Source organism: Macaca nemestrina, chromosome 20 (assembly GCF_043159975.1).
Source record: "Macaca nemestrina isolate mMacNem1 chromosome 20, mMacNem.hap1, whole genome shotgun sequence".
Taxonomy (NCBI): Eukaryota; Metazoa; Chordata; class Mammalia; order Primates; family Cercopithecidae; genus Macaca; species Macaca nemestrina.
The window spans coordinates 16030127-16052759 of NC_092144.1; the positions used below are offsets into that span (position 1 = coordinate 16030127).

Genomic DNA, 22633 nt, shown 5'->3' on the forward strand with positions numbered 1-22633 from the left:
GGATTACACGCTACGCTTGTGGAACTTACTCACTGGCCAAGAGAAATTTGCCATTTGGGATGGAGGCTCAAAAAATCCCACTGAACCTCAAATCTGGAGCCTTCACGTGGATGAGGCACACAAAGTTGTGTATTCGGCATCTGCCTCAAAGGTAACAAACACCTGCCCTATTTGTAAAGGAAAGCTGAGGAGACCAGGGCATTCAAAGACAGAATAGGCCATTTCTATAAGGAGGGGTTCCCTGATACAGTGGTGGAGTGTGGGTGTAAACAGTGTACACAACCACTTGAGAGGGTGCCATAAGAGGTTTCAGACTTCATAGTTGGGTTAGATAATCCTGATAATTCTTTCTGACCCCAAGATTTGAAAACTTTCATCTTTTTTGAATATCAGCATTTTAGGGCTATAAATTTCCCTCACAGTACTGCTTTACCTACATCCTATACATTTTGACGTGTGTCTTCATTTACATTCAGTGTAAAATACTTTCAGATTTCACTTTTGATTTCTTCTTTGATCCATGGGCTATTTAAAAGTGTGCTATTAGTTTCCAGAGAGTTGAGGGATTTCCAGATAGGGTCCTATTCTTTATTATTTTCTAATTAAATTTCATTTGTATGACATAAAACCTTTCAAATTAGTTGAGACTTGTATTATAGTCTCTGTCTTTCTTCTTTCCTTCTTTCTTTCTTTCTTTCTCTCTCTTTTTTTTTTTTTTTTTTTTTTTTTTTTGAGATGGAGTCCTGCTCTGTCACCCAAGCTGGAGTGCAGTGGCACAATCTCAGCTCACTGCAACCTCCACCTCCCAGGTTCACGTGATTCTCCTGCCTCAGCCTCCTGAATAGCTGGGACTACAGACGTGTGCCACCATACCCAGCTAATTTTTGTATTTTTAGTAGAGACAGGGTTTTGCCATGCTGGGCAGGCTGGTCTCAAACTCCTGACCTCAGTTGATCCACCCACCTTAGCCTCCCAAAGTGCTGGGATTACAGGCCTGAGCCATCATGCCCAGCCTGTTTTATAGTCTCTCTAAATGTTCCGAGGGCTTCTGAAAACAATGTCTACTCCACTGTGTTATTCCATTATATCGATCATAACCCTATGATTTCATAGTTTTATAAATGGAGACACACAATAGCATCGTGGGTAATAGCTTAGTAATTGATGCCAGGAAGAAAAAAATCTTTATTTAACTCCCAGTTAAGTTTCTTGGGAACTGAGTGACTTTGGTCATGTCATTCACCATTCTGAGTCTCATTGCTTCCCCTTCCTCATAAGATCATGAGACATATCCTAGCATAGTGCTTAGCACACTGTAAGCACCATATAATTGATATCTATCTATTATTATGTTACATGAGTAATTGGTGGTTGTTGACAGTAATATCGGTGCATATAAATCATGCTGCCCAAAATAGGAGTCACCAACCAGATGCACCTATCAAATATTTGAAATCAGGCAGTAGGGGGGAAGGGGAGGGAGAGCATTAGGACAAATGCCTAATGCATGCAGGGCTTAAAACCTACATGATGGGTTGATAGTTGCAGCAAACCACCGTGGCATATGTATACCTATGTAACAAACCTGCATGTTCTGCACATGTATCCCAGAACTGAAAGTAACGTTAAAAAATTAATTAATTAATTAAAACACTTGAAATGTGACTGTCCCAACATACTGAAATTCAAAGACCTAGTATAGTAAAAATAATATAAACTATCTCAATAATAATTTTTGTATTGATTATATGTTGAAGTGATACCACTTGGACATACTGAGTTAAATAAAATATAATACTAAAATTGATTTCACTTGTTTCTTTGTACCTTTTGTAAGGTAGCTAATGAATTTAAAATCACACGTGAGGCCTCGCCCACCTCTCCTTTATTTCTCTGAATTGGGAGTGTTAAAAATAAAATGCATGGGGCGGGTGCAGTGGCTTACACTCATAATCCCAGCATTTTGAGAGGCCAAGCAGGGAGGATAGCTTGAGCCCAGGAGCTCAGGAGTAGCCTGGGCAACATAGTCAGACCCTGTCTCTACAAAAACAAATTTAAAAGTAGCCAGGCATGGTGGTGTGTGTCTGTGGTCCCAGCTACTTGGGAGGCTGAGGTAGGAGGATTGCTTGAGCCCAGGAGGTCGATGCTATAGTGAGTCATGATTGCACCACTGCACTCCAGCCTGGGTGAAAAAGAGAGGCTCTGTCTCTAAAAGAAAAGAAAATGTATAAAGTATACAAGAGAACACATCTTGCGTTTGACTCTGGGAAACTTACAGCCTAGGTCTCCTGCCAAGATGTTTCTTCCTCTTTATTATTCTATTAGATCAATGCTTGGAATCTGGAAACTGCAGAGCTGGTTTTCCATATCCTGGGAGATGCCTCTGATCCTTGGATGTGCATGGCCATGCTGGCCTCCCAGGCCACGCTGCTGACAGTGTCCAGGGATGGTGTGGTCAGTCTGTGGAGCTCAGCCACAGGAAAACTTCAGGGGCAGCAACATATGTCCAGCATCAAGGAAGAAACACCTACCTGTGCCGTCTCAGTCCAGAAGCAAGGAAAGCTTGTTACCGGGTTTAGCAATGGCTCCATCTCTTTGGTAAGCACCTTTACCATCTATGATGAGAACATTAACTCAGCTTGAAATGCTCAGACATGCTAGAAGTTGGGAAAAATAATCTTGCCTTGTATCTTTGTTTTGTTTTGTTTTTGAGATGAAGTTTAGTGCAGTGGCACAATCTCTGCTCACTGCAACCTCCGCCTGCCGGGTTCAAGCGATTCTCCTGCCTCAGCCTCCTGAGTAGCTGGGATTACAGACACCTGCCGCCATGCCCAGCTAATTTTTTGGTATTTTTAGTAGAGATGGGGTTTCACCATGTTGGTCAGGCTGGTTTTGAACTCCTGACCTCAGCTGATTCACCCACCTCGGCCTCCTAAAGTGCTGCAATTACAGGAGTGAGCCACTGTGCCTGACCATTTATTTATTTATTTATTTATTTATTTTTTGAGATAGAGTGGTGAGCCACCATACCTGGCCAACTTTTATTTTTTTCAATTAAAAAAATATTTTAAGAGACAGAGTCTCAGTCTGTCACCTAGGCTGCAATGCGGTGGCACAGTCATAGCTCACTGCAGCCTCCAACTCCTAGGGGCAAGAGTGACCCTCCTGCTTTAGCCTCTTGAGTAGCTGGGACCACAGGGGTGTACCACCATGCCTAGCTAAAAATTTTATTAAGAGATGGGGTCAGCCAGGCGTGGTGGCTCATGCCTGTAATCCCAGCACTTTGGGAGGCCAAGGCAGGCGGATCACCTGAGGTCAGGAGTTCAAGACCAAACTGACCAACATGGTGAAACTCCATCTCTACTAAAAATACAAAAATTAGCCAGGCGTGGTGGCGCATGCCTGTAATCCCAGCTACTCGGGAAGCTGAAGCAGGAGAATTGCTTGAACCCGGGAGACGGAGGTTGCAGTGAGCGGAGATTGCGCCACTGCACTCCAGCTGGGGAGACAGAGCGAGACTCCATCTCAAAAAAAAAGAAAAAAGAAAAAAAGAAAAAATTCCAAACCTGTAAGCCTTAACCCGTGGAAGTGCCTGACAAGCATCCTTGGTTCTGCACAGGTTTCCTCCAAAGAGGACAGATTGCTGGAGAAGCTTCCAGATGCTGTGAGGTTCCTGGTGGTCTCTGAAGATGAGTCCCTCCTCGCCGCAGGTAGCATTTAGCTCTCATTTGGAGTAGTGAGGAAGCTAATCGGGACCAGGCTGGAGAAGGGGGTGGGGCTTGGGAACAGAGCAAGGTCCTAGGGCCAGAGGTTAGCAAACTTTTTCTGCCAAATGGCCTCATAGTAAACATTTTTTGCAGTCCAGATGAGACAGTCTCAGTTGCAAAGACTCAACTCTGCAGTTATGGCACAAAAACTAGACTAGACACCATTTTTCTGTTCTTTTTCTTTCTTTCTTTTTTTTTTTTTTTTTTTTTTGTGATAGGGTCTTGCTGTGTCACCCAGGCTGGAGTGGAGTGGCTCCATCATAACTCATTGCAGGCTTGAATTTCTGGGCTCAAACGATCCTCCCACCTCAGCTTCCTGAATAGCTGGGATTACAGGCACGCACCACCATACCCAGCTAATTTTTGTATTTTTAGTAGAGACGGAGTTTCACCATGTTGGCCAGGCTGCCTTGGCCTCCCAAAGTGCTGGCATTACAAATAGGAGCCACCACACCCGGCCTAATTTGCTCTTTTATTTCCGCCATCTGCAACCTCATGGATGGTGACACGTTAGCAGCTGAGTCAGCCCCTTTCCCCTTTCTGGCCTACAGCTCTGGGACTGGCTTGGCCCCACCACTGCTTCTATTGCATGGGGCAGCTGCCCTCTGCCAGCAGGGACAGAGAGCCACAGTGTTACAGCCTTCCTGGGTACCCACAACCAGTGAGTCCTAAGCTCTTGTCCCATGTCCAAGAAGAATGAAGTCATGCTGACAATTGAAAAGTGATAAGGACAGAGAATTTCATTGAGCAATGAAACAGCTCTCAGGGGAGAGGGGATGTGAAGGTCAGGTCATCTCTCTCAGTATGTCTGAGTCTGGGAGTTTTTATAGGCACAGGATGGGGGAGGGGCAGGCAGTAGGTAGTATTGGAAAAGGTAACATTCAATTGGTTAAAAAGCATTATTCAGGCCAGGTGCAGTGGCTCATGTCTGTAATTTCAGCACTTTGGGAGGCCAAGGTGGGCCATCACCTGAGATCAGAAGTTCAGACCAGTCGGACCAACATGGTGAAACCCTGTCTCTACTAAAAACACAAAAATTAGCCAGACACAGTGGCAGGCACCTGTAATCCCAGCTACTCAGGAGGATGAAGCATGAGAATTGCTTAAACCCAGGAGGTGCAGATTGCAGTGAGCCAAGATCACGCCACTGCCAAAAAAACCTTATTCAGAAAGAATCAATCAGGAAAGGGTGGGCAAAAAGGCACAGGAGTTCTCACTGTGGGTTGTTGATTTCATTTGGAACCAGCAGCCCAGGCTGTTTTTGGTTCAAAGGTACAGTTTCACCAGGGACCCATTCCTATCTGGCTAGGCATTTACCTGCCTCCTGCCACTATCCCTTCCTTTCTCCCTTCTTACTTTCTTTCCTCTTCTTCCTTCCTTATTTCCCTTCTCATTTCTCTCCTTCCTCCCTTCCTCTTTACTTTTTTTCTTCCTCTCTATCTCCTTGACTCTCCTTTCTCCTTCCTCCCTTCCTTCTGTCATAGTTATCAAAGGCCTGCTGTGTGCCCAGCTTTGTGCTAGTTTCTGAGATACCATGATGAGCCAAAGAGGCAGTCCCTGCTCTCCAAGAACTTACAGTTTCATTATAATAACATTACAAGTTTCCTCAAGATGAGTGATTAGTGACTGGGTACCGTGGCTCACGCCTGTAATCCCAGCACTTTGGGAGTCCAAGGTGGGCGGATCACTTGAGGTCAGGAGTTTGAGACCAGCTTGGCCAACATGGTGAAACCCAGTATCTACTAAAAAATACAAAATTTAGCCAGGCATGGTGGTGAGCACCTATAATCCCAGCTACTCAGGAAGCTGAGGTGGGAGAATTGCTTGAACCCAGGAGGCAGAGGTTGCAGTTAGCCAAGATCATGCCATTGCACTCCAGCCTCAGTGACAGAGCAAGACTCCATCTCAAAAAAAAAAAAAAAAAGATGAGTGATTACAGAAGTCAGCATTCCCCCCGCCCCCAACCTGCTGTGGGCTATATGCAGATGAGGACAGGACTGAATTCACCTTCCCCATCCTGGATCCCTTCTCCTGGCAACTAGCAGGGCCTCCAAAACATCCTTTTTTTTTTTTTTTTGAAACAGAGTCTAGCTTTGTTGCCCAGGCTGGAGTGCAGTGGTGCAATCTCAGCTCACTGCAGCCTCTGCCTCCTGGGCTCAAGCAATTCTCCTGCCTCAGCCCCCTGAGTAGCTGGGATTACAGGCATGCGCCACCACACCTGGCTAATTTTTGTATTTTAGATAGAGAGTAAAATACATGAAACATTGGGGTTCACCATGTTGGCCAGGCTGATCTCGAACTCCTGACCTCGAGTGATCTGCCCCCTTTGGCGTCCCAAAGTGCTGGGATTACAGGCATGAACCACCACACCCAGCCTCCAAATTGTCTCTGTTGATGGAAGGAATGACCCTCAACCCCTCCAGGCATGAGAGGTGTAACCCCGGTTCCTGCCGTTTCAGGCTTCGGAAGATCAGTGCGGATATTCTCGGCGGACTGGAGAGGCTTTCGCCGGTTCATGGCCACGGATCTGGAACACGAAGACATGGTGGAGACGGCTGTTTTCGGTCCTGAGAACAACCTGATCGTCACAGGGTCCCTGGATGCGCTCATTCAGGTAAGGGGAGATCATCCTCACCTCCGCCTCGGGAATAGACAATGTGATTCTTTGGGGATTTTTGGCTGCAAAATACAGACACCCACAAAAACGAGTGCAGGCAAAATAGGTGAGTTCACTGGGAGGATATGGGGGTGTATCCTCCGCCCCAGTGGCAGACCTGGTTGGGAATTACCGAAATGTTCAACAAAGGTGGTAGCATTCCCAAAATGATCCTCAAACCTCAGGGGCGGATTTAGGCCTTCAAAGTGGAGCAGGGTTGTGGGGGAGGAAAATTCTCAATTTACGTTCAAAGTTGTCCAAGCTGGCGAGAAAAGTAGATGGTGAAATAGCGAATCTTCAGTGTTTTAGTCTCAGGCCCCTTGAAGTTCTCTCTTTTTTTTCCCTCCTTCTTATGAGCTATTTTTTTCCAGTTTTTTTTTTTTTTTTTTTTTTGAGACGGAGTCTGGCTCTGTCGCCCAGGCTGGAGTGCCGTGGCCGGATCTCAGCTCACTGCAAGCTCCGCCTCCCGGGTTCACGCCATTCTCCTGCCTCAGCCTCCCGAGTAGCTGGGACTACAGGCGCCCGCCACTTCGCCCGGCTAGTTTTTTGTATTTTTTAGTGGAGACGGGGTTTCACCGTGTTAGCCAGGATGGTCTCGATCTCCTGACCTCGTGATCCACCCGCCTCGGCCTCCCAAAGTGCTGGGATTACAGGCTTGAGCCACCGCGCCCGGCCATTTTTTTCTAGTTTTAAGTAAATTGACAAATAGACTGTGCACAGTGGCTCACACCTGTCATTCCAGTACTTTGGAAGGCCAAGGCAGGTGGATCACTTGGGCCCAGGAATTCAAGACCAGCCTGGGCAACATAGCGAGACCCAGTCTCTACAAAAAAACACAAAAATTAGCTGGGCATGGTGGCACGTGCCTGTAGTCCTAGCTACTCAAGTGGCTGAGGTGGGAGGATCACGTGAGCCCAGGAGGTAGAGGCTGCAGTGAGCTGTGATTATGCCACTGCGCTTCAGCCTGGGTGACAAAACAAGAACCTATCTCCAAAAAAATAAGAATAATTTTCTTTTTATTTTTTGGGACCAAGTCTCGCTCGGTTGCCCAGGCCGGAGGGCAGTGTGGTGTGATCTCAGTTCACTGCAACCTCTACCTCCTGGGTTCAACCAATTCTCCTGCCTCAGTCTCGTGAGTAGCTGGGATTACAGGCACCCATCACCATGCCTGTATTTTTGCATTTTTAGTAGTTTTTAGTAGTTAATTTTGTATTTTCACCATGTTGGCTAGGCTGGTCTCGAACTCCTGACCTCAGGTGATCAACCGCCTTGGCCTCCCAAAGTGCTGGGATTACAGGCGTGAACCACCGTGCCTGGCTAGAATAAAATAATAATAATAATAAATTAAAAAACATTAAAAGTTTTGAGCTTCCAGACCCTCTAAAAAAGATGTACAGGGCACCCTCTAAAAAAGGTTTACAGGGCACTCTCCAGGGGTTCCCCAGAACACACTTTGAGAACTGCTCTGGAAGCTGCTGGGTTCAAGCCTGAGGAAGGTAAAGGAATGGGAAGATGTGAAGGCCCTTGAACTACAGCCTGAAAATTCACCTTAGGTGTATGAGTGGGCTAAAGTGTAGTACTTATTTTCTTATTTATTTATTTATTTTTATTTTTATTTTGACGGAGTCTCACTCTGTCACTAGGCTGAAGTGCAGTGGTGCAATGTCAGCTCACTGCAATCTCTGCCTCCTGGGTTCAAGTGAGTCTCCTGCCTCAGCCTCCCAAGTAGCTGGGATTACAGGTGCGCACCACCACACTTGGCTGATTTTGTATTTTTAGTAGAGATGGGGTTTCACCATGTTGACCAGGATGGTCTCGATCTCCTGACCTCGTGATCTGCCCACCTCAGCCTCCCAAAGTGCTGGGATTACAGGCGTGAGCCACCGCGCCCAGCCTATTTATTTATTTTTATTTTTATTTATTTATTTTGAGACGGAGTTTCGCTCTTGTTGCCCAGGCTGGAGTACAATGGCACAATCTTGGCTCATTGCAACCTCCACCTCCCAAGTTCAAGCGATTCTCCTGCCTCAGCCTCCTGAGTAGCTGGGAGTACAGGCTTGTACCACCACGCCTAGCTAATTTTTTGTATTTTTAGTAGAGACGGGGTTTCTCCATGTTGGTCAGGCTGGTCTCGAACTCCTGACCTCAGGTGATCCACCTGCCTCAGCTTCCCAAAATGTTGGGATTACAGGCATGAGCCACCGCGCCCAGCCCAATGGGCTGAAGCGCGTTTCTGAACTACGGTTGTCCACAGAAGACGTCAGATCTGCCCTCCTGTTCTGCTTCCTCAGGTGTGGAGTCTGTCAGAACAGGGGACCCTGCTGGACATCCTGGAAGGCGTCGGGGCCCCCGTGAGCCTGCTGGCCCGCGGTGGGGCTTTGGTGGCGTCTGCTTCCCTGCAGTCCTCATCTTTCAAAGTCTGGGATCTCAGCAACGCTCATAGGTCCCGGGTCCCTGCACCATTTCTGGACCGCACTGGCCTCACTGCGGTGTCCCACAATGGAAGCTACGTCTACTTCCCCAAAATTGGGGACAAAAACAAAGTCACTATTTGGGACTTGGCAGAAGGTTGGTAAGGTATAAGTATGGTCATTTTTGTGGGTAAGGCTTGGAGCCATCTGTTTTAGTTTAGGCTGCTGTAACAAATCATCCCCACAGGCTGGGCCCCGTGGCTCATGCTTGTAATCCCAGGGCTTTGGGAGGCCTAGGCGAGTGGATCACCTGAGGTCAGGAGTTTGAGACCAGCCTGGCCAACATGGCGAAACCCTGTCTCTACTAAAAACACAAAAATTAGCCGGGCATGGTGGCACATGCCTGTATTCCTAGCTACTTGCAAGGCTGAGGCGGGAGAATTGTTTGAACCTGAGAGGCAAAGGCTACAGTGAGCCAAAATCACGCCACTGCACTCCAGCCTGGGCAACAGAGCAAGACTCTGTCTCAAAAAAATAAAATAAAATAAATTATCCCCATAGACTGGGCGACATAAGCAAGAAACATTATTCCTCAACATTCTGGAGACCGGGAGGTTCCAGATCAAAGTGCGAGCAGATCTGGTGTCTGGTGAGGACCTGTTTCCTGATTCACAGATGGCCATCTTCTTGATGTGTCCCCAGAGAGAGAGAGAAATCTCGTGTCTCTTCTTTTTTTTTTTTTTTTTGAGACGGAGTCTTGCTCTGTCACCCAGGCTGGAGTGCAGTGGCCGGATCTCAGCTCACTGCAAGCTCCGCCTCCCGGGTTTAGCCATTCTCCTGCCTCAGCCTCCCAAGTAGCTGGGACTACAGGCGCCTGCCACTTCACCCGGCTAGTTTTTTGTATTTTTTAGTAGAGACGGGGTTTCACCGTGTTAGCCAGGATGGTCTCGATCTCCTGACCTCGTGATCCGCCCGTCCCGGCCTCCCAAAGTGCTGGGATTACAGGCGTGAGCCACCGCGCTCGGCTAGTGTCTCTTCTTATAAGGGTACTAATCCTATCACGAATGCCCCACATTCATGATCTAATCACTTCCCTGTCACTCTGCTACAGTTTGGACGTTTGACCCTACAAACCTGATACTGACATTTAATATCCGGCTGGGCATGGTGGCTTAAACCTATAATCACAGCACTTTGGGAGGCAGAGGCAGGAGGATTGCTTGAGCTCAGGGTTCAAGACCAGCCTGGGCAACATGAGAGGACACCATTTCTACTAAAAATTTAAAAATTAGCTGGATGTGGCCAGTCACAGTGTTTCACTCTCTAATCCCAGCACTTTGGGAGGCCAAGGCAGGTGGATCACCTGAGGTCGGGAGTTTGAGACCAGCCTGACCAACATGGAGAAAACCCATCTCCACCAAAAAAATATAAAATTAGCCGGGTGTGACGGCGCATGCCTGTAATCCCAGCTACTCGGGAGGCTGAGGCAGAAGAATAGCTTGAACCTGGGAGGTGGAGATTGCGGTGAGCCAAGATCACGCCTTTGCACTCCAGCCTGGGCAACAAGAGTAAAACTCTGTCTCAAAAAAAAGAAAAAAAAAAAAAACTTAGCTGGATGTGGTGGATGGCGTGTGCTTGTTGTTCTAGCTATTTGGGGGGCCAAGGTGGGAGGATAGCTTGAGCCTGGAAAGTTGAGGCTACAGTGAGCCATGATCACACTACTGCACTCTAACCTGGGTGACAGAGTGAGATCCTGTCTCTAAAAAAAAAAAAAAAAAAAAAAAAAAAGCTAGGCGTGGTGTAGTGACTCACACCTGTGATCTCAGCTCTTTGGGTTGGCTGAGGTGGGCGGATCAATTGAGCTCTGGAGTTTGAGACCACACATCTCTACATAAAAGACAAAAATTAGCTGGGTGTAGTGGCACATGTCTGTAGTCCAAGCTACTTGAGAGGCTGTGGTGGTAGGATCATTTGAGCCCAGGAGGCAGAAGTTGCAGTGAACTGAGATAGTGCCACTGCACTCCAACCTGGACGACAGAACAAGACCCTGTTTCAAAACAAAACAACAATAAAAAAAGAAATTTACTCCCCAGTGTTGGAGGGAGGCCTCATGGGAGGTGTTTGAGTCATAAGGACACATCCCTCGTGAATAAATTAATGCCCTCTCCTGGCAAGGCAGTGGTGGTGGTGAGTAAGTTCTTACTCTGTTAGTTCTCATGAGGTTGTTAAAAAGAACCTGACCCCAGCTACTTAGGAGGCAGAAACAGGAAGATTGCTTGAGGCCAGGAGTTCGAGACCAGCCGGGGCAACATGAACCCTGTCGCAATAAAAATAAAAATAATGGCCGGGCATGGTGGCTCACGCCTGTAGTCCCAGCACTTTGGGAGGTCGAGGTGGGTGGATCACAAGGTCAGGAGTTCAAGACTAGCCTGGCCAACATGGTGAAGCCCCATCTCTATTAAAAATACAAAAACTAGCCGGGCGTAGTGGCAGGCACCTGTAATCCCAGCTGCTCAGGAGGCTGAGGCAGGATAATCACTTGAATCGAGCAGGCAGAGGTTGCAGTGAGTGCCATGGCACTCCAGCCTGGGCGACAGAGCAAGACTCTGTCTCAAAAATAAATAAATAAATAAATAAATAAACAAAAATAAAAATAATTAGCTGGGCATGGTGATATTCACCTGTAGTCTCAGCTACTAGAGAGACAGAGGCAGGAGGATTGCTTGAGCCCAGGAATTTGAGGCTGTAGTGAACTGTGATTGCACCGCTGCACTCCAGCCTAGATGACAGAGCAAGACCCTATCTCAATTAAAAAAAAAAAAAAGAAAAGAAAAAGGAAGCTGACACTTCCCTCTCTCTTGCTTCCTCTGGCCATATGACCTCTGCACACCCCAGTCCCCCTTCACCTTTCGTATTAAGAAGAAGCAGCCTGGGGCCCTCACCAGAAGCAAAGTCTGGCACCATGCTTCCTGTACAGCCTGCAGAACAATGAGCCACATAAATCTCTTATTCATAATTATGCATTACTGTATTAGTCTGTTCTCACACTGCTAATAAAGACATACCTGAAGCCGGGCATGGTGGCTCAAGCCTGTAATCCTAGCACTTTGGGAGGCCGAGGTAGGCGGATCATTTGAGTTCAGGAGTTCGAGACCATCCTGGCCAACATGGTGAAACCCTGTCTCTACTAAAATTCCAAAAATTAGCCGGAAATCGCTTGAACCTGGGAGATGGCGGTTGCAGTGAGCCAAGATCTTGCCACTGCACTCCAGCCTGGGCAAGAGTGAGACTCTGTCTCAAAAATAAATAAATAAAATAAAATAGTAAAAAAGACATACCTGAGACTGGGTAATCTGTAAAGGAAAGAGGTTTAATGGACTCACAGTTCCACATGGCTGGGAAGTCCTCACAAATCACGGCAGAAGGCAAATGAGGAGCAAAGTCACGTCTTACATGGCAGTGGGCAAGAGAGCATGTGCAGCGGAACTGCCCTTTACAAAGCCGTCAGATCTCCTGAGACTTATTCACTACCATGAAAACAGTATGGGGGAGACTGCCTCCATGATTCAATTATCTACACCTGGCCTCGGCCTTGACCCATGGGAATTATTACAATGCAAAATGAGATTTGGGTGGGGACACAGCCTAACCATGTCAATTACCCAGCCTCAGGTAGTCCTTCATAGCAACACCAACAGACTTAGACAGGCTCCAGCTCCTAATACCATCCTATGGGGAGTGAGGATTTTGACATAGGAATTTGGTGGTAGGGGAACACAAATCTTCAGTCCATAACACACCTATAACTTCAATCAGGTGGAAAGTAGCTAGTCATGGCTGGGCATGGTGCTTCACACTTGTAATCCCAGCACTTTGAGAGGCTGAGGTGGGCGGATCATTTGAGGTCAGGAGTTGGAGACCAGCCTGGCCAACATGGCAAAACCCCGTCTCTACTTAAAAAAAAAAAAAAAAAAAATTATCTGGGCTTGGTGGTGCATGTCTGTAATCCCAGCTACTGGGGAGGCCGAGGCAGGAGAATTGCTTGAACCTAGAAGTTGGAGGCTGCAACTCCTAAGTTGGAGCTTCGATCTTGCCACTGCGCTCCAGCCTGGCAGATAGAGCAATACTGTCTCAAAGAAAAAAGAAAAAAAAATATGAACACCAGGCAGGGTGTGGTGGCTCCCACCTGTAATCCCAGCACTTTGGAAGGCCGAGGTGGTAGGATCACCTGAGGTTGGGAGTTCGAGACCAGTGTGGTCAACATGGAGAAATCCCATCTCCACTAAGTATACAAAATTAGCTGGGCGTGGTGGCACACACCTGTAATCCCAGCTACTCGGGAGGCTGAGGCAGGAGGATTGCTTGAATCCAGAAGGCGGAGGTTACGGTGACCCAAGATCGTGCTATTGCACTACAGCCTGGGCAGCAGAGTGAGACTCCATCTCAAAACACAACACAACAAAACAAAAAACACCAGGGAAGCAGGGCCTCTGTGATTCACTCTCAGTGTGAGTCATTCTCATTTTTCTTCCCTGGCAGGCGAAGAACAAGATTCCCTGGACGCCTCCAGTGAGGTCAGGTGTCTGGAGGTTGCTGAGCAGCACGAGCTGCTATTCACTGGCCTCGTGTCGGGGGTCGTCCTTGTGTTCCCCCTGAATTCCAGGCAGGATGTGATATGCATTCCCCCTCCCGAGGCCCGGAAAGCAATCCACTGCATGTCCCTGAGCAAGTGGGAGGACCGCCTGGCCGTCGCCTATGACAACATGGTCCTGGTGCTGGACATCGCCCCCGGGGACCCCTGCCCGGTCATCAATGGGCCAAGGTACACCTTTTATACCCAGCTGCCCGAGACCATCTCCAGCGTGGCCATTCTGACGGACTACCGCATGGTCTACGGCATGACCAACGGGGACCTCTTTCTTTACGAGTGTGCAAATTCCAAAGCGTTTCCCTTGGAGGCCCACAAGAGCCGAGTTGCCTGTGTGGAGGTCAGCCACAAGGAGCAGTTGGTGGTCAGCGGGTCTGAGGATGCCCTGCTGCGTCTCTGGGACCTGCAGGCACGCAAGTGGAAATTTGAGATGAGCTACACGGTGCGTGGACCGCCTCCCCATGTTCATGCTTGACCCAGGCTTTGGAAAACCAATAGATGGCCATTGTTTACTAAGCACACACCATGGGCCATCGACCAGGGTGGGACTAGGGTGAAGAAAGTGAGGCACTTGGTCAGGTGCAGTGGCTCACGCCTGTAATCCCAGCACTTTCAGAGGCTGAGATGGGTGGATCACCTGTGATCGGGAGTTCGAGAACAGCCTGACCAACATGGTGAAACCCCGTCTCTACTAGAAATACAAAAATTAGCCAGGCATGGTGTTGCATGCTTGTAATCCCAGCTACTCAGAACTTGGGAGGCAGAGGTTGCGGTGAGCCAAGATCACGCTACTGCACTCCAGCCTGACTACAGACACTCCGTCTCAGAAAAAAGAAAAAAGAAAAGTGAGGCATTTGTCTCAGGAGCAAAGTCTTATTTTGTTTTCGTTATTGATTTTTTAAAGAGACAGGGACTCCACTGTCACCAGGCTGTAGTGCAGTGGCACGATCATAGCTCATTGCAGCCTCAACCTCCTGGGTTCAAGTGATCCTCCTGCCTCAGCTTCCCAAAGCACTGAGATTTCAGGCATGACCCACCGGACCGACTGCAAAGTTGAAAGGAGTACCAAAAAGCTCAGCAATGGTAGGCCAGGTGCAGTGGTTCACCCAGTACTTTGGGAGGCTCAGGCAGAAGGATCACTTGAGGCCAGGAGCTGGAGACCAGCCTGGGCAACATAGGGATACCTTATCTCTACAAAAAAATGCAAAAATTAGCTGGGCATGGTGGTGCGCACCTGTGATCCAGATACTTGGAGGGCAGAGGCAGAAGGATTGCTTGGGCCCGGATGCCACTGCTCTGTAGCCTGGGCAATAGAGCAAGGCCTATCTCAAGAAAACAAAAAACAAAAACTCAGCAATGAAGATAATTTTTTTTTTTTTTTTTGAGATGGAGTCTTACTTTGTCACCCAGGCTGGATTGCAATGGCGCAATCTCAGTTCACTGCAGCCTCCTGGGTTCAAGCAACTCTCCTGCCTCAGCCTCCCAAGTAGCTGGGATTACAGGTAAGCACCACCATACCCGGCTAATTTTTGTGTTTTTAGTAGAGAAAGGGTTTTGCCATGTTGTGCAGGCTGAACTCCTGGCCTCAAGAGACCCCCCTCGGCCTCCCAAAGTGCTGGGATTACAGGTTTGAGCCGCTGCACCTGGCCGAGAAGTAATATTTTAATGCAATATTTTTTAAAATCTTAAGTGGATACCAAAATTCCATGAAGAGCAAGATCTCAGCAATATAGGTAAAAACTAGATCAAATCCTGTACTGGCTTAGTGCTGCTTCACTCTCCTCACCCTAATCCTGGCTCTGCGCTATTTCTTTTTTTTTTTTTTTTTGAGACGGGGTCTCGCTCTGTCGCCCAGGTTGGAGTGCAGTGGCACAATCTCAGCTCACTGCAAGCTCCGCCTCCCGGGTTCAAGCCATTCTCCTGCCTCAGCCTCCTGAGTAGCTGGGACTACAGGCGCCTACCACCACACCTGGCTAATTTTTTTGTATTTTTTTTGGTAGAGATGGGGTTTCACTGTGTTAGCCAGGATAGTCTCAATCTCCTGACCTTGTGATCCGCCCACCTCGGCCTGTAATCCCAGCACTTTGGGAGGCCAAGGCGGGCGGATCACCTGAGGCCAGAGGTTTGAGACCAGCCTAGCCAACATGGCGAAACCCTGTCTCTACTAAAAATACAAAAATTAGCCCTGCATGGTGGCATGTGCCTGTAATCCCAGCTACCTGGGTGGCCGAGGCAGGAGAATCACTGGAACCTGGAAGGTGGAGGCTTCAGTGAGCTAAGATCACGCCACTGCACTCCAGCCTGGGTGACAGAGTGAGACTCCGTCTCAAAAAAAAAAAAAAAAAAAAAAAAAGGCCTTGTAAGTCTAGATTGGGCGCAGCGACTCGCACCTGTAATCCCAGCACTTCGGGAGGCCAAGGCAAGAGGATTGCTTGAGCTCAGGATTTCAAGACCAGCCTCAGCAACATAGCAAGATCCCATCTCTAGAAAAAAAAAATTAGCCAGGTGTGGAGGTGTGTGCCTGTAGTCCCCCAGCTACTCACGAGGCTGAGGCAGGAGGATCGATTGAGCCCTGGAGTTCGAGGCTGTAGTGAGCTATGATCTCACCACTGCACTCCAGCCTGGATGACAATGCAAGATTCTGTCTCTCAAACAAAACTAATGAACAAAAATGAAGAAGTTAACATGTGAACAGTACTATCAATTAAACTGTCGACCTATGGGAATGTTTTTATTTTTACTTTTATTTATTTTTGTTTTTTTGGGGCAGGGTCTTACTCTGTCACCCAGGCTGTAGTACAGTGGTGCGATCACAGTTCACTGCAGCCTCCGCCTCCTGGGTTCAGGTGATTCTTCCACCTCAGCCTCCTGTGTAACTGGGACTACAGGCATGCGCCACTGCACCTGCCTAATTTTTAAATTTTTTGTACAGACAGGGTTTCACCCACCCACCTTGGCTTCCCAAAGTGCTAGGATTACATGCGTGAGCTATCACGTCCAGCCTTTATTGGAATCTTACCAGCTTTTCAATTCCTTCCTTTTCTACATTCTAGAATCCAATCCAGGATTCCATGTGGCATTAGCACATAGCTTTTAATTAAATACAATCATAGCTAACATCTGTATAAGCAAAGTAATTTAAGAAATTGAATCCCCATCAAAAAAAGAAATTGAATCCTATGGCCAGGCACGGTGGCTCATGCCTGTAATCCCAGCAGTTTGGGAGGCCGAGGCGAGTGGATCACTTGAGGTCAAGAGTTTGAGACTAGCCTGACCAACAGGGTGAAACCTCATCTCTCATAAAAATACAAAAATTAGCCAGACGTGGTGGCACATGCCTGTAATCCCAGCTACTTGGGAGGCTGAGGCAAGAGAATCTCTCGAACCTGGGAGGCAGAGGTTGCAGTGAGCCGAGATCATACCACTGCACTCAAGCCTGGGCAATAAGAGTGAAACTCCATCTCAAAAACAAGCAAGCAAACAAACACACACGCACAAACAAAAATCCCAAGAAAAAGAGAGATCATCTTGTCTGTTTTCAACAGAGTTCTTACTGCAGAGGGGTCCAATGTGCTTGCTTCTCCAAGGATGACAAGTATGTGTACGTGGGCTTGAAGGATCGCTCTATACTTGTTTGGAGTGTGCTGGACGGTGAGTCATTTTGCTTTTAGGGCAAGCTTGAGCTTCGATCTGGAGAGAAAAGGCTCTGACCTGGGTCCTGGGTATTAGAGGGCCCTGCTCTGGCCACCTCTAGCTACATCCCTTAGCTTTTAGGAAGGTGTCTGCAGGCAAAGGCAAAGGGCCCACAATCCCTCTTCTAGACCCATGCTCTGGAGTTCGAGAACTCCCTACAGAGCCTTGAGTTTGTGTTAGGGCTTGCACAGGCTTCCTGCATACAGCCATCCTTCCGAGGATAGACTGTGCCCCTGCTGTATTCACTTCTGGGCTCAGGAGTAGCCATGGGGTGGTGTGGATGGAGTTTGGGTGTCTGAGCTGGTTGTGAGATGGAGCTGGGAAGAATGAGAAGAGAAGAAGGTCAAGTCACTAGTAGCAGGAGGCTGGTTACATCACGACATTCCAGCATAGAACCCTGAGGAACCCAAGAATTCTCAATCTGTTCCAAACCTTCCATGTGTTTGTGAAGGTTCCTTCACCAATATAAGAGGACACAGCATATTCTATTTAATAGAATATTTAATATTTCTATTAATTAATTAATATTAATTAATATTCTATTATTAAATATTCTATTTAATATTTATTCCCTAGAATTGCAATGTTTATATATTGTGTCTTCTAGGATGTGGGTCTTATTTTGTTCTTTGCCCCCAGGCCTTATAGATGTTAGAAGCAGCCTGTTTTTGATTTTTGTTTTGTGTTTTTCAGATGGAGTCTCACTTTGTCGCCCAGGCTGGAGTGCAGCAGTGCAATCTCAGCTCACTGCAGTCTCCGTCTCCCAGGTTCAAGCAATTCTCCTGCCTCAGCCTCCTGAGTAGCTGGGATTACAGACGCCCACCACCACACCCAGCTAATTTTTGTATTTTGAGTAGAGACGGGGTTTCACCATGTTGGCCAGGCTGCTCTTGAACTCCTGACCTCAGGTGATCCACCCACCTCAGCCTCCCAAAGTGCTGGGATTAGAGGTGTGAGCCACCACACCTGGCCAGAAGCAGCCTGTTTTAACACCAACCACTTTGAAAACACCATGTCTCTTGGTCTATTCAGTATTATGCTAAGGTCTTAGCAAGAGTTAACATTGGCTGGGTGCAGTGGCTCAAGACTGCAATCCCAGCACTTTGGGAGGCCAATGTAGGAGGATTGCTTGGGACCAGGAGTTCAAGACTTGTCTGGACAACATAGCAAGACTGTCCCTACCAAATAAAAAATAAAAAATAAAAATTATCCAGGCATGGTGATACATGCTTGTAGTCCCAGCTACTCAGGAGGATAAAGTGATCATGGGAAGTCGAGGCACTGGAGATTGAGGTTGCAGTGAGCCATGATAGCACCACTGTACTCCAGCCTGGGCAACAGAGTGAGACCCTGTCAAAAAAAAAAAAAATGAGTTAACATTTATTGTATACTGTGTAGTGTCCTTAAGTCATTTAACTCTCTCAACACTGACTCCCATTTACAGAGCAAAAACTGAGGCTCTGAGAGGCTGGCAGACTTGCCCAAGGTCACACAGGGAGTAACTACTAGGCTTAGGTTTGAAGCTGATCTGCCTGATTTCAGTACGCCTTTGTCACTCTCTTACACTGTCTCCTATAGAAAAGGCACATATTGTGTATTACCTCTTTGAACCCTTATGACACTGATAGAAGATAAGTATCATTGCTATCCTTGTTTGACAATGAAGAAACTGAGGATCAGAGGTTAGGAGACTTGCCCAAGGTCACAAAACAAGTAAGTGGCTGAATAAATATCAGGTGGAGCCTAATAACATTGTAGTTGAATACACTGTAATCTGATACATAGTAAACTATAACACTATAATACATTGTAGTATAATATGCTGTAGCAAAGATATATATATAACTGGTATAAAGTTACAGATGGCTCGGAAGCTGAAGGTTGAGGATTGTGGCTTTAAAAGCCCATCCTGGGCCAGTTCACAACCTCTCTTTCTTCTCCTCCTTCAACAATAATATTTACTGAGCTCACTCTGGGCCAAAAACCTACACTAAACACATGACCTGCATGGTGACTTTCAATCTTAAAAATTGCCCTGGGTAGGTGTAGGTTCCGTTATCATTCCCATTGTGCAGATAAAGGAAGAGGGACTCTTTGGCATAATAAATGTCATGCCAAAGTTAGTAGAGGGCCTCTACACCCCATTTTTCTCATGTGTGTCCTTCTCTTCACCTTACAGGCACCCTGCTGACAGTCCAGTTTGTCCATGCTGTGGTAAACAGAATCATCCCAACCACTAGTGGCTTCATTGCCCCCACCAGGCATGGTTATCTGATCCGAGAGCGTTTCCAGTGCCTTTCAGCAAGAACCTCACAGCAGGACCCTCTCAGGAACTTCAAGAAGGCAGTGTGGATGGTCAAATCCAGGCAGAGAGAGGAACTAGTGGCAGCTGTGGGAGCTCACCGGAACTTGGAGTCAGAGAGTGCCCAGGGAAATGAAACAAAATCAAACAAATGCTCACAAGTCTGCCTGATAGTGTAAAAAACAAAACAAAACAAAACAAAAAACCAGTGGGGGTACGGGGCTCCAATGAGTTAGCCCCATTTAATCTGGTTAAAGCAAAAAGAATATGTTTGCTGGTGTATATCTGGACCCATGGCTTCAGATTATATGACCCAGACCTTGCCTCTTCTCATCTTTCCATTCTTCTTTTCTCTTTTTCATTTTCATTCTCAGACTTGCCACCCCCAGGTTAGCAACATGGTAGCCAATATGCTGCTGTCTCCAATTTCAATAGAAAAGAGAGCTTCTCTTTCCCAACAGTCCTAGCCTCAACTCTATTGGTCCCAATTGGCCCCTATGCCTAGCCCTAAACCAACTGTTGTATCTGGGAGAAGGCAGAGCTCTAATTGGCTGGACTGACCCAATGTCTACCACTGGAACTGAGAATAGAAGAGATTATTCCTGAGATGCAAATTCGGGTTCTGGTACCAGATGAAGGGGGAATAGATGAATGTGAGATATAGCAAACCACTGATGTGGACCACAGAACTTCACAGTTTATAAAGCTTTAGATGCTGTCATCTGATCCTCATCACAACCCACACTTTAGGGAGGGCAGGGATTTCTGCATCTATTTTACAAATGAGGAAACTGAGCCTTGCAGAAGTAGTTATGATTTGATTCAGGTCACAATTCAAGGTGCAAGAGCTGTGAGAGCGAGCCTTCTGTCCCATTCCTGTTAGACCTCACTCCAATTTCAGTCTCTAGAGCACAACCACCTCTTCCACAGGCACCACATTCAAATGCTCACAGGAGCTAGTGACTAATCTAGATACTTCCATGCAGTTGGGTGAGCAGCAGGGAGAGATGGAGACTGGACATGTAGAAGGCAGAGATTGTGTCTAGGGTGGGTATGAGCAGCCTGACTCTAGCCCAGAATCGCCATGGCCAAACCAGCCCACTGCTGTCAGTGCTTCCAGTTGTAATAAGCAAAGCCAGAAATCCAGACTTTTATGCAAAAATATTCTGACTTTTAAAGTTGGCGATTGGTTCCATTTGTATCTATAGCGCACTTGGCATGTGCGTCTTTGGTGAATGAGCTGACTTCAGAACTCAAGCTGGCAGTAAAACGATCAACATGTTATAGTTCGTCCTTCTCTATTCCCTGGCTCCCAAACTTTTGGGATAAAGATGTGGGTTTTTAATCTTAAAAACTGGAGGCCCTTGGAAGGAGAAAGAGCTGCTGCTATCTCCCTGCTTTGCTTTTGAACCATCTGCTTTGTGCAAGTTCAACAGTCAAACTGTTTTCATTCCACTTAAGTGGATCCTTCTTTGCCCACAGCCTTCTAAAAGCCCTTCTCAGTCTTCTCAGGCTTTTACTTTAATGCTAGGAGAGTCTAAATCTTCAGGGTGGCCATCCTTCTCCCCTCTGTGGAATTCCCGACAGAGTCTCAATAAAAGCAACCTTAGAAACACAGGCTTTTGAGCTGAACAAGACCCTACTGCTATCTCATTCATTCGTCTTCCAAACCAGGTTTCCAAGGCAGGTTTTGGCAGTTCTGCAAATATTAGCATCAAATTTCATTTAAAAATATTTTAAACTGTAATTTTAAGATGTATGCTTGGATATATTGGGCAGCAGCTTTTCAGGTGTTAAAGATTACTAAGGTTGGTGCAAAAAGTAACTGTGGCTTTTGCCATTAAAAATATTAAAAATAATGGCAAAAACTGGCCGGGCACAGTGGCTCACGCCTGTGGTCCCAGCACTTTGGAAGGCCGAGGCAGGCAGATCACCTGAGGTCAGGAGTTTGAGACCAGCCTGGATAGCATGGTGAAACCCTATCTCTACTAAAAATACAAAAATTAGCCAGGCGTGGTGGTGGGGGCCTGTAATCTCAGTTACTCAGGAGGCTGAGGCAGGAGAATTGCTTGAACCAGGAGGTGGAGGGTGCAGTGAGCCGAGATCATGCCACTGCACTCCAGCCTGTGTGACAGAGCAAGACTCCATCTCATAATAATAATGATGATAATAATAATAATAATGGCAAAAGCCTCGGTGACTCATGCCTGTAATCCCAGCACTTTGGGAGACTGAGGCAGGTGGATCACTTGAGGCCAGGTGTTCAAGAGCAGCCTGGTCAGCATGGTGAAACCCTGTCTCTACTAAAAGTACAAAAATTAGCCTGGTGTGGTGGCATACACCTGTAATTCCAGCTACTTGGGAGGCTGAGGCAGGAGAATGACTTGAACCTGGGAGGCGGGGGTTGCAGTGAGCCGAGATCACACCACTGTACTCCAGCATGAGTGACAGAGTGAGACTCTGTCTCCAAAAAAAAAAAAGTAATGGCAAAAACCACAATTAATTTTGCACCAACCTAGTAATTTAGGATTCTTCTGCCATTTTCATTTAACTGAAGAGCGCACTTAAATTGTGAAGGGAGCCCCTGAAAAAATTAGCTACTCTTTGCCACTGCTTTTCTGTGAATCAAGGGCTTACCCAATGCAAAAGTAAAGTGGATGTTGAGACCAACTAAGATTTCATCTACAAATTCTGATTTTAAATGTCTGCTTCCATCTCAACAGCCTCAGTGAGAATCAATTTTTTTGTAGGTAAATCCTAATTTAGACATTGGAAATAACTTTTTACTAATAAAATGCTACACCAAATTATTGCTTATATTGGGGGTTTTTGCAGTGTTTATTCATTTCAGAAAGAGTTTGGTTGCTAAGAAAGTTTGACAGTTGGCTGGTCAATGCTTGTAATCCCAGCACTTTGAGGGGCCAAGGCAGGAGGATCACTTGAGCCTAGGAGTTTGAGACCCCATCTCTCCAAAAAAAAAAGAAAACGTTTTTTTCATTAGCTGGGCATTCTGGTGCATACCTGCAGTCCTAGCTACTGGGGAGGCTAAGGAGGATGGATCACTTGAGCCCAGGAGCTCAAGGCTGTGGAGAGCTATGATTGCACCACTTTACTCTAGCCTGGACAAGAGAGTGAGACCCTGTCTCAAAAAAAAAA

General features: G+C 46.9%; 1 protein-coding gene across 6 annotated transcripts in view; it reads left to right on the forward strand.

Annotated features, from left to right (window-relative positions):
* The window catches only part of LOC105486759 (NACHT and WD repeat domain containing 1), a 90897-nt gene extending 68468 nt beyond the window's left edge, over window positions 1–22429 (forward strand). For 5 of the 6 annotated variants that reach the window (XM_071088156.1, XM_071088155.1, XM_071088157.1 and 2 more), the window contains 8 exons: window positions 1–151; window positions 2326–2598; window positions 3620–3710; window positions 6227–6381; window positions 8715–8991; window positions 13374–13924; window positions 17028–17133; window positions 19355–22429. The exon at window positions 1–151 is cut by the window's left edge and continues 58 nt beyond it. In XM_071088156.1, the coding sequence (XP_070944257.1) occupies window positions 1–151; window positions 2326–2598; window positions 3620–3710; window positions 6227–6381; window positions 8715–8991; window positions 13374–13924; window positions 17028–17133; window positions 19355–19656 (1906 nt within the window). In that variant the 3' untranslated portion in view covers window positions 19657–22429. The remainder of the gene's footprint in view (window positions 152–2325; window positions 2599–3619; window positions 3711–6226; window positions 6382–8714; window positions 8992–13373; window positions 13925–17027; window positions 17134–19354) is intronic. The other variant, XM_071088160.1, reaches the window with a different exon arrangement.
* The last annotated feature ends 204 nt before the right edge of the window (window positions 22430–22633 follow it).